The sequence below is a fragment of the Chiloscyllium plagiosum genome, chromosome 31 (assembly GCF_004010195.1).
Source record: "Chiloscyllium plagiosum isolate BGI_BamShark_2017 chromosome 31, ASM401019v2, whole genome shotgun sequence".
In the NCBI taxonomy this organism is placed as follows: Eukaryota; Metazoa; Chordata; class Chondrichthyes; order Orectolobiformes; family Hemiscylliidae; genus Chiloscyllium; species Chiloscyllium plagiosum.
In genome coordinates this window covers 42,126,480-42,138,877 of record NC_057740.1, presented here as the reverse complement: position 1 = coordinate 42,138,877, position 12,398 = coordinate 42,126,480, and the positions used below count along the sequence as shown (strand labels likewise).

Here is a 12,398-nt window from a genome sequence, read left to right as displayed (position 1 = left end):
CAGAGAAGAGAAACAATTAACATTTTGAGTCCAGTTTCTTCTTGAAAACTGTCAGTCTCCATGTCACTACACACCTCCTGAAAAACTCTTGAATTGAAAAGTTTGAAAACGGAGGTTGATAATATGTTTATATGGGAAGGTTTAAGAGTTACTGATGTGGGTTGATGGAGTTGAGAAACAAATTAGTGGTGACCTAACTTAAAGACGTAACAGGCAAATGAATTGATTCTTGAGGTTCCTACTCATAACATTACAGAAGCAACCAGGAAATAAAGACACAAACAAATACTAATACTTATACATATAATCATTAAATATTCTATAATTCTACAGTCATACTAGCTTGTATTCCTTGGTATGTACAATTCCATGATCAGTTCCTTAGCTATACAAGTTCACTCAAAAATATTAAGAGTGTAGAAACATTTTAATCCGACATCTATATATACTGTTCTCAAAAAATAGTTTTATTTAAACTCCAGAAGGTTCAAAAATGTTTAAATTTTTGTATTTTTTTAAATTCAGAAATATTCTCTCAGACTTGGGTGGAACTGGTATTATAACACTGTGATAATAAACAAAGCTGCATATACTGGAAATCTGAAACAGAAACTGCTGGAGAAACAACAGATCTGATAGTATCCGTGAAGAGAAAGCAGAATTAACGTTTCAGGTCATGATCCTTCTTCACAGCTGTTAACTATGTATTCCCTGCACAGGTGCTGCCAGACCTGCTGAGTTCCTCCAGCAATTTGTGTTACTGTAACACAGGATAGGGTGTAGCAAGGTAGCAGATGCCAGTCCAGCTACTCAGCCTCCTGGTTCATTCAGTAAGTCATAAATGAGAAATCTCTTTCAAACACCAGGATGGAAGAATAAAGCTTTGGATGCTGATTATGCAAAAACCCAAAAGTAAAGCAGGACAGGCACCACCAAACCAAACTGGTTTCCTAATCCTTCCTGCCAGATACTGATCCATTTACTGTATATACACACACAACTCCTCTCACCAATCCCTGTGTGGCAATGAATATGAAGTAGCATAAGAAATTTCACTCATTCCTTGTGGTAAACAGAAAATCGCAACTGAGGAAGATTTAAAAAAATCTGAATCACGCTCTATCACACCCAGTGTTCACCACCACCTCTTTCACAATTGGCCTTAGTGGAGGTCATGTGGGGAAAGGCTCTAGCCCAAGATGTGGAACAGAAGGGGAAGGAATGATAGCACCATTCTGATCATCTGTAACACTGAAGTCAGTTAGGGCATAACACATTTAAAGAGCAGATTTACATTTTAGACATATCTCAAACAAGGACTCACACTGATGTGCAATGTCATTAGCAAGGTGAACACAATAGTAACATCCCACAAATGTTATCGAGGGAGATAATTCATTCATTTGGTTTTTGACTGATTCCAACACAATCCTGTGGGTATTCTAGAGAACACCGAGTTTGATCCCTCCCCAGAGCAAACCCTCAACTGTGCAGCACTCTCACCCCTCCTCCAGCATCAGCTGAGATTACATATTACGAGTCCTAAACTGGTGCTTGACCCCACCACCTCCTCACTCAGAGGCAAAACGTGCTACTCATTGTGAGTACCCTCAAGACATCAGGCATATTGAACAGAGGGAATGATCAATATATATATGTACAAAGGGAAAAGTATTCTTAGGGCAGGGGGGGGAGGAGGAGGAATGATTGGAGAGTGAGAGGGAGAGAAGGGGGCAGAGTCAGGGCGGAGGTGGGAAGAGAGGATTGGGGAGGGAGGGGGAGAGAGAGAGAGGGAGAGGAGGACAAGCAGGAAAGAGGAGGAGAAGTGGTTAGATAAAGCGGAGGCAAGGGAGTGTTGGAGGACTGGAATGCCAGTAAGCTGGTCTGATACTTTTACAAGATACAGGCTGCAGTACAAAAACACTAACATTTCGAAGTCTTCCGGAATTAGGCACATTCCCAGCACTAGTGATATGATGCACCCTCCTAAATTAGCTTTAAATTTTAACTCAAAGCATCCATTGAGTGTATTAGGTACTGGAATATAGATCTCAATTTCAGAAGCAGCCGTGCGGGTTTCAGCAAATTTAGAATAGCAGGTTTTGGCTGCAACTTGGAAGATTTGAGTTTGGGATGATATTATCAGGAGAATATCTGTGATACATCTGGATAAATCACAATGGGGAGGCCACTGGTGTGAAAAAAGTTCAAGCATGAGGTGGTTTGGGGAAAACTGGGCACAGAGCAGGGCTGGTGGCGCGGGAACATCATTATGCAGTTTGGGGGTGAGGGCTCAGGGGTTAGCAGGAACTAGGGCAAGGGTGTCAGAAGAGGCTGGGCTTAAGGGTCGGTGGGGCTGGGACAATGCTAAAACAGTAGGGAGGAGGGCACATTTCATTGAAGCAAGACTTGACAACGACACTCAATAGTCCTCCGAATGGTCAGCTCCTAGACAAATTCCTGAGGAACCTACACCACCCACTTTACCCTCTTTGAATACGTTGAATCTATTGGTATTATACGGGACTCGGGATGTCTGCACTCAGTTAAGCTGTATCTGTGTATAACTTGATGTTTAGGCATCACTTTGATGGAGCTAGAATACTGGCAAGCTAGGACAGGTATGAACACCATTCTGCTGTCTTCTGTGTAAAGGAAACAATGTCAGGTTTGATTAGGTTATCCTCATATTCAAGGTGTTGATTCTCATTAGTCTCCACAATCAGTCAAATACTGTGCCATTTGAACCTCCTGCAAATACAGTTCTCACTGGCACCTGCAGTACATGTTCAGCACACAGCTACATGTTCAGCACACAGCTACATGTTTCTGAACTCCAATTTCAGCCGTGAAAATATAATCCTGTCCATTGTGGGCTGCAGTAGAAGACCTGACCCTGTTGCTGTTCGACTGGGAAAATAATAACATTTACTGACACTGAAAAAAAAATGAAAACGCCTAATTTCCTACTTCATGCTTTCCAGTTGTGGACTGAGCCCTTGCTGGGAAAACAATTCACAGTTCCAACTCTAAATAAATTAAAATACTCAAAGAATTGCTCAAGACATGACTGGAAGATCCTATTTAAACTCCCAGGGGACAGCTATGTCAGCACTTAATAGCCATTAACTTGTTCAGAATATCTTCAGATGTCCCACAGTTCGCAGATCTCCCACAATCAGAGAAAATAAACAAATCACTCAAAAGAAACAGTGGGAGCCTGTGGAAATACAGCAGGGAAGAATAACAGGTTCAAAACAGGTCGACCCATTCAGAACCTTGGCAAGTGCAGACAGGAGTTTTGAACCCAGGTGATACTTGCTTCCTCAGCCATGACAGGTAACGTCTCAAAAACGTACTGATCAAATCTGTTGCTATTTCAAACTCAGTGAATCAAATTTCAAGCAGTAGGGAATAGTGTCAGGCTGCTGACTGAAATCCGATTAATGCTGAACAAATAAGACAGTGGACCCTGGCTCAAATCAGCTCCAGTAGCTGCTGGTGTTTGCGAATGAATTCAGCACTTGGTGAGAAGCGAATCCTAAATCACAGTTACCAAAACTGAAGGAACCAGGTGGGACAAAGAACTTGACAATTTGGATTTTCAAGTATGGAAATATTTAATGAAATGTCATTCCTTTATCTCCAGTGCAGGTTTAAGCTGCAGTTTAGTATCCAGTGTAGATTTTAAACTATTCTTTGTCCATCTCATCGAACTGGACTAGCTTAGGAAGGGAAGAATCATAATGTAGACTGAAAGGGAGAAAACTGAACACTTGATTCTGCTTGAATGTTGCACCCTCTTATGTTTTAATCTGACTAAACTGTACCAGTCATATTTCTCAATGTGCTTTGCAATGGGTTAAAAACACATTGTATTTTCTTAGACTGTTGAAATTAACATCCCAACGTATCTCAACAACTCAAGGACGAGAGAGTGTGGAAGGCAAGTTGCATAGCAAGTGCAAATTAGGGTCAAGAGATGGCTTTAATGTCAGGAACCTAGTTAAAGGGACAGGAGCCAGAAATACATAAAATAAATAATGCACAAACATTAATCAGCAGCGGCTGCCTGGGGGAAAAGGTGAAATGGTGGTGGTGGTGGATTGGAGAGAGGACGGGGAGTTGCCACAGTTGAATCTCTGGAAGGGAGGCAAGACCCCGCCCCCCCTCCCCCCCCAGGCAAAGGTTCGTGACATAACCAGCTGTCATCTGCCTTGGGGGGGGAAGGGGAGCAAGGGACAATGAAGAATAGAACATAAAAACTTAGTCTCACGCCCAAAGCACCACAATAGAGGTTCTTGTGGGAGACATTGGCACGAAAGTGAGTCTTTTAGGCAGTGTAGTAGTTCTGGATCCCATCATTGCCAAAACATTATTCATTATATCTTTTTCTATAATCACTTGATTGTGATTCCATCCATTCCTGTCTGGTTCGGGGTCACAGCACTGAACACTGACATTTGATCATTACCTGGCCTGTTGGCAGAAGATGCCATTTCATTGCAGCAGTTGTCCAGTTGCACTGATCATAGTAAATAACACCTTTAAATGAGTTCATTCATTCATCTCTTCTTGGAGTTGGTGGGTGGTGTTTCAGACAGCTAGAGCATTAGGCAAACCTTGAGAAGCAGATGCAGTGTGACCATTAACAGGTGCCTGACTGACACTTAGGAGTGACATATCCTCAGAGTCAGCTCACTATGTGCTGTCATTTATACCTGCAACCCAGTGAGGCAGCAGAGTGCTGCCACAGAATCACCAGTTCTTGCAGTTGTTGGTGTTTCTGAACAGACACTTGAAATACCTTACGAGGAGAGAGAGCATTTAACGCCAAACAAAACCAGGGCAAATGGTGTTTGAACAGACAGATCCAACCCCTCAAACCAGTCTCTTTGGATGGCAGATTTTACATCTAACACTTGGACCATATCTTGTACAGTGAAGAAGGCAGACAAAGGCAACAGCAGCAAAAACATCACTCCCAGAAGGAAGAGTCTGAAGAGTCAGGTGAGGGGGAGAAGACACTGTTTGTTTGAGGAGTCAGGGGACACAATGAACAGCAAGTCCTGGGTACATCTTCCAATTATTTTTAAAAGCCTTTGTCCTTTAGAACACTAAACTCTCCTCACTAGACAGTTACTGACTGGGGTCCCCCCTCCCATCCCCACAAGTTTCTCTAATTAAAGTTAGTGCTGGTCTCAGTCGGTGCAGTTTCCTCCTCTTGTGAAGCACACACACACACAGGGGAAGCTGGAAACACAATTAGATGCAATTGCTTGCTGTATCGCTCTCCCTTTCTGTCTCTTGGTGGTAAAGTAGTCACGCTAACGCCAGGATTGCAGCTGCTTCTGATCGTATTCTGCTATCAATTTCTTAATGTGAGCCAGTTTGTTGTGTAGATATTCACAGCGATATTTCTCCTGGCTGTAATTGGGATTCGTCTGCATAAAAAACAAAAATGACATTGCGTTCATATCATAGATTTCACACACACTTGACTTGCCTGATAGTGGCAGCAGTTTAAGATACAACCTTTAAGTGAGAGTAGTTTGATACGAGCTCTGGATGAGGCAGGGTAAGGGATGAAGGAGAGGAGCAGAACAGTGGGATTACCTTTGGATTGCTCCACAAAGCACAGGCAGCAAAGGTTGAATGGCCTTATTCTGATAACACCAAACATTAACTAGCATTGAGAAAAGCAGAGATTAAAAACTAATGTGCTCAAAGATACTTGTGGATTTCAGCCTGCTGATCCACAATGGCTGAGTGACACTTGTACAACAGTTCTGTGATTGCAATTCAATTGGTGAAGCCCATGATAAATTGTGTCCATCTATTCAAACAGGACTGGCTGAATCCCTGGGCTATGTTGAGTAGGGTGTTACAACTGGCCTCAGAAGTGGGGAGGGGCAGCTCACAAACTCCTGTCAGGCTGCAGTTGACCTTCTACAGAAATGAACTACATGGTGCTAAGCACAAGGAAGGGGTCCCCTAGGGTAGACTGACACAGGAGTGAAGAAGAAAGGGTCCTCACAGAGGGGAGGCGAGATGGTTCTGGGGAATAATGGACCTGGCCCTGTGCAGGAGGCAAAACAGCTTCAAGGAGAGAAAAGCCCAGCTCCTGGAGGAGGGGGACATAACCCCTAGGTCCTGCAGGAAAGCATTAAAGGCTCCTTAGGCCAAAGGTTATCAGAAATTGCAACAGGACCTTGATCAGCTGCGTAAGTGGGCCGAGAAATAGCAAATGGAGTTTAATTTGATGAATGCGAGGTCTTGCACTTTGGAAAGTCAAATCAAGGTAGGAGTTTCATGTTGAATTGTAGGGGCTTAAGGCGTGTGGTGGAAAGATTAATGAGGCTTTTCGGAGCTTTTACTCTGAATTGTATCGGTCTGAAGGTTACGAAGACAGGACGGCTAATATGGAGACGTTTTTAAAAACCTGGACCTCCCAGGGTAACCTTGGAACAGGCCTCTCTCCTTAATGCCCCCTTGACAGAACAGGAAATACAGGAGGCAGCTAGGCAACTTCAGAGTGGAAAAGTACCTGGCCCTGATGGCCTCACGGGTGAGTTTTAGAAGGAATTTATAGGGATTCCGTCAGAGCTGATGTTGGAGATGTACAATCACTCCTATATGCATGAACGTTTACCACCATCTCTTTACTCAGCGAGTCGTGAGTTCATGGAATGCCCTGCCAGTAGCAGTGGTGGACTCTCCCTCTTTATGGGCATTTAAACGGGCATTGGATAGGCATATGGAGGATAGTGGGCTAGTGTAGGTTAGGTGGGCTTGGATCAGCGCAACATCGAGGGCCAAAGGGCCTGTACTGCACTGTATTTTTCTATGTTCTATCTTTGACAGAAGCTATTATTTCCTTAATTCTTAAGGGGAAGGTTCCTGAGGATTGCGCCTCATACAGGCCCATCTCTCTTTTAAATTCAGATTTCAAGGTTCTGTCCAAGATCCTGGCGCTGAGATTGGAAAGGCTGTTGCCCCATATTATTAAAGAGGACCAGACAGGCTTTATAAGGGGCCGTGGATCCTGTAATAATATTAGAACGTTACTGAATGTGGTCCAAGTGTGTCAGTAACGATCGATTCAGGAGTTGGTGATTACCTTAGATGCAGAGAAAGCACTTGACCTAGTGGAATGGCTGTAACTTTTTTATGTCTTAGAACAGTTTGGGATGGGTGGGGTCTTTGCTAGGTGGGTGGAGGCTTTATATCGCCAATCTCTGGCCGTGGTCATCACCAACGGGGTGAAGTCTGGGAATTTTAGGATTGGTCAGGGTAGTCGGCAAGGCTGTCCCCTCTCACCATCGTTGTTTATGTTGGTGGTAGAGCCGCTGGCAGAGGCCATTCGTCAGAACATCCACATAACCGCTCCGGAAGTGGGATCTGTTTTTATCGAACCCGATGACCTCTGTACCCCATTTGATACAATGTATCAATTCATTTGGGGCTATTTCAGGAAATAAGATTAACTTTGCAAAATCGGAGACAGTGCCTTTGGGGAACCTTAAGGATGTGCCAGAGGTTGAAGGTGGCTCTAAGTTCCCTTTTAAGGGTCACGCGCAGGGTTCCGGTACCTAGGCATTTTTATTACCCCCAAGTTTGATCTGTTATTTCAGACTAACTTTGCTCACTTGCTCAACAATATTAGGCGAGATCTCAGAGATGGGAGGCTCTTCCAATTTAATGGCTAGGCCGAATATCTCTCATTAAGATGAATGTTCTTCCTCGTTTGCTTTATCCCATGCCTATAATGTTTCCCAGGTCAATGCTGCGGAAGCTTATGGGGTGGCTTGGTTCCTTTGTCTGGCATTGTAGGTGGCCCCTCAACAAACTTACTAAATTGCAGTTGCCTCAAGGAAGGGGAGGAGTTGATTTTCCAGACATCAGAAGGCATCAACTCAGTTCCCTGCTGTCCTTTGTCCGCAATTGGGTAGGTAACAATTCAAACTCAATATGGCTGGATATTGAGGCCTCCCAAACAAAGTGTCCTCTTATTAAACTGTTGCTCATGGATAAGATGAGGACAGTTATGGACCACTGCCGGAACCCCATTGTCATTAGTACAGTCAGAGCATGGAGGGCGATGCGTCAGAGTGAGGGTTGTTTATCCAAGACTTCGCCACTTACACCTGTAGTTGGCATGCCAGGGTTCCGACCAGGAATGATGGACTTAGGGTTCAAACTATGGGCAGCAAGAGGAGTTTCTAGTTTGGGAGACTTGTTTGAGGGGGAGGTTATGATGTCTTTTGAGGTGCAAATACGAGTTGCCCAGCAGAGATCTTTTCCATTTTTTCAGGTTAGGGATTTCTTCCAGAAGAAGACTATGCTCCTCACTAAGCCCTATAAGCCCGATACAGAGAGGTTGTTGCTCCGGTCCACAAGCACCCTTTCGGTTAGTGCCCTCTATTGCCTGCTGGGTGGCAGCCGGTTATGTGGGGTCTGGGAGCAAGAGCTAGGAGTGGAGATCTCTTCTGAAACATGGGAGAACATATGGGAAAATGCTCGAAAGTTCTCAATCTGTAATAGGACATGCGCTACGCAGTTAAAAGTTCTGTACAGGGCTCATCTGGCCCTAGAACGTCTGGCGAAGTTTAAAGAAGGGACATCTTCAGTGTGCCCCAAATGTAAAATAAGTGTAGGTACTCTTACCCGTTGCTTCTGGACGTGAGACAGGCTCCGTGTTTATTGGAGCGCCGTGGTGGGAGAGATAGGGAGGGTATTGAGGACTGAAGTCAAAGTAGACTCGATATCTCTCCTCTTAGGTCTACCGAATTTACCAGCTTTAGACAGGCATGGGAAGAAACTATTTAATATTCTTGCACACTGTGCGGGGAAGAATATTCTGATGAACTGGGTGTCTGAGAACCCGCCGGGCTTGCTGGGATGGCAGAAATTAATTATGGAGCACATTCCCTTGAACTTTCTTTTTCTAAACATGGTGCACCACACAACAGACAATTTTTATAAGACATGGCAGCCCTACTTGAGTTATTTGGAAACAGATTTGTCAGTTGTCTTAACTAGGGCGTTCATTTAACCAGGATGGTTAGATTTGTCAAGCCCTGGGCCCTGGAGGGGGTCTCCTGAGTTAATACGGGTATATATACAATGCTCCCGTTCCTCTGTTTGGGAGCTTTGCGCCGAGCATAGCTGTTCTGTGTTTTGTGGTTTTTCTTTTGCTTTTCTCTCTTTTTTTTGGTGTTGCTTTGCACAGTGTTAGGGTTTGTTTTGTATTAGAGGATAGATTAATAGTAAGGAGACAGTAGTTGTAATCTGTGTTTTTTTCTTTTTATTATACTGATATTTGTTACTGATTGTATTTTTTTCAATAATTTTATATGTTTGTAAAGTTAAAAAAATTTGCTAATAAATATATTTACAAAAAAAAGTGGTGGAATGGGGGATCTTAGAGTTCAGGTTCAGAGTTCTTTGAAATTGGTGTCACAAACAGGGCAGTGAAGGAGGCATACTGGCCTTCATCAGTCAGGGCACTGAGTATAGGAGTTGGGAAGTTATGTTGCAGTTATACAGGATGTTGGTGAGGCTGCACTTGGGAGTCTTGTGTTCAGTTTTGGTCACCTTGTTATAGGAAGGATGTTATTAAACTGGAAAAGAGTGCAGAAGACATTTACAGGAATTTTGCCTGGACTCAATGGTCTGAGTTATAGGGAGAGGTTGGACAAGTTAGGACTTTTTTTTCTTCAGAGTATAGCAGGCTGAGGGGGATCCTTATAGGGGTGTATGGTCATGAGGCATGGATAGGGTGAATGCACTCAGTCTTTTTCCCAGAAATAGGGCAATCGAGGAATAGAGAGGAAAGAATAAAGTTTAAGGTTAGAGGGGAAAGAATAAAAGGGAACCAGAAAAGCAACCTTTTTTACACAGTGGGTGGCACGCATACGGAATAAGCTGTCAGAGGAAGTGATTGAGGCGAGTTCATTAATAATATTTAAAAGGCATTTGGACAAATACATGCCCACACCCCGAGCATAGCTGTTCTGTGTTTTGTGGTTTTTCTTTTGCTTTTCTCTTTTTTTTGGTGTTGCTTTGCACAGTGTTAGGGTTTGTTTTGTATTAGAGGATAGATTAATAGTAAGACGACAGTAGTTGTAATCTTTAACCTTTAAAAATGTGACTATCTCCTTAAATTTACTCAAATGTCTCAGCATCCATTGTACTCTGGGGTACATAGAATTCATAGAGTCATTACCCTTTGAGAGCAGTAATTTCTGCTCATATCTTTTAAATCTACTGCCTCTGAAAACTGTGACCCTGTTTGCTCTAAATTTAGGACATCTGATTGGCATGGACGAGTTGGATAGAAGGAAGGGTCTGTTTCTGTGCTATACATCTCTGTGACTCTTAACTGTTTTGGGGGCGGCATGGTGCCTCAGTGGTCAGCACTGCTACCTTACAGCGACAGGGACCCTGGTTTGATTTCAGTCTTGGGTGACATTCTATGTGGAGTTTGCATGTTCTCCCCGGGTCTGTGTAGGTTTCTGCTGGGTACACTAGTTCCTCCCACATTCCAAAAAACATGCAGGTTAGGTGGACTATCAATACTAAATTGCCCCATCGTGACCAGGGATGTGTAAGTTAAGTGGATTAGCCATGGTAAATGCAGGGTTACAGGGGTAGGGTAGGGGGCTGCGTCCAGGTGGAAAGTCCTTTCAAGGGTCAGTGTAGACTCGATGGGCTGAATGAGTTCTATGATTCTATACGAGCCCCTGAAGGAACTGGAGCAATTTCTACATCCATTTCTGCTAGACACTTACCTTCTTGATTTTCCGATACTCCTGTAAGATCTGGTCATGTGTACTCTGGGGAAACAAGATACGTGTGTAAAAGATTTGAGAAGAGCAACAGATATTCTGACTGTACAGATGCACAATATGAACCAAAGAGGAGGACATTCCTTAGCCTCACGTAACCAAGTGGAATCTGATTTGCTGGTTCAATGTAAAACATGTGCTACGAGGGCAATTTTCACCTTGTATACCAATCTTCTTATTACACTCCCTCTCAAAATACAAAATGCATAAGCACTACTTAAATGCACCACTAGGGAGTCGAAAAGTGTGGTGCTGGAAAAGCACAGCAGGTCAGGCAGCATCCGAGCAGCAGGAGTGTCGATGTTTCGGGCAGAAGCCCTTCATCAGGAATGAATGGCTTGTGCCCGAAACGTTGACTCTGCTGCTCCTCGGATGCTGCCTGACTTGCTGTGCTTTTCCAGCGTCACACTTCACTCTGGTCTCCAACAACTGCAGTCCTCACTTCCACCTGAACCACTAGGAGGTAGAGCTGAGAGTCTGGGTAACTAGTACCTCAAACGGTGAGCAAACAGAGTGTTAAACCAGAATAAACAAGTGATTCGATCTGTGGGTTCAAACACCACTTGATGCACACACATGGAGAGGTGGTATGTGGTGAGAGTAAGCAGGAAGCTGGGGGCTTCTCTAAAACATGCAAATAACGTGCACAAAATCCACCTGTGGTTAGGTGTCCTCTCTCAGGCATCAACTGACCCTATGTTGGAGAGAGGAAGGCAGGAGGGGCAGTGTATTAACTTTTTCTCAATTGAAGTAAATTAATGCTTACCTTGTAGTCTGCAGACCCGGGAGAGAGCTGCTTCAGCTCAGCGTCCAGCTGTGTAAACCGCCTGGTGATGCTCTCGATCCTGGAGTGCAGGTCCCGGTACTCACTGTACTCTGCATTGAAATCAGTTTTGTAACCTTGTCTCTGCTCCTGTGACTCAATTGCTGAGTATTTGCTGAGGAAGAAATCCACACCAGATAACACTTAGGTGGGTGCAGAGAGACAGAAGAGGAACTGCTGCAGAACATGGTCACATCTTTCAGTGCTGTACATAGATGTATATACCATGATGGGCTTTCTAAAAGTTAACAGTGCAGAGAAATGCAACAGCAAATACCTGAATGAAAGACATGGAAAATGCTTTTTGCGATGCGATTTCAGCAACAATGACGAGATTAATCAGCTTATGTTCTGATATACAGTGGGATCTTGGATGCTCATCTTAACTATCTGGTGAACTTTCACTTCAGTTTCAAAGGATTGAAACTCCAACTGTGTGGCACTCCCTTGGTTCCTACCCTCCGACAGCACGGCACCCCCTCAGCACTGACCCTTTGACAGGATGCCACCCCTTCTGACAACACAGTGCCCCGAACGTACTGAGCCTCAGACAATACCGTGCTCCGAATGTACTGCCATCTAAACAAGGAGCTATCTATTCCTCAAGCTTGCTCTTCTATTCAAGATGATTATGGATGATCTGTTTCTTCTACCCCCCCCCCCACCCCCGTTAGAAAATAAAATCAATCTACCTCAGTTTTAATAACATTCATTGATCCAGCTTC

General features: G+C 43.9%; 1 protein-coding gene across 2 annotated transcripts in view; it reads right to left on the bottom strand.

The window, feature by feature from the left end:
• Positions 1–446: 446 nt before the first annotated feature.
• ell (elongation factor RNA polymerase II) overlaps positions 447–12,398 on the bottom strand; it is a 147,247-nt gene continuing 135,295 nt past the window's right edge. For both annotated transcript variants that reach the window (XM_043721513.1, XM_043721514.1), the window contains 3 exons: positions 11,617–11,788; positions 10,794–10,838; positions 447–5,444 (listed from right to left, as the gene is read on the bottom strand). In XM_043721513.1, coding sequence (XP_043577448.1) covers positions 5,328–5,444; positions 10,794–10,838; positions 11,617–11,788 — 334 coding nt within the window. In that variant the 3' untranslated portion in view covers positions 447–5,327. The remainder of the gene's footprint in view (positions 5,445–10,793; positions 10,839–11,616; positions 11,789–12,398) is intronic.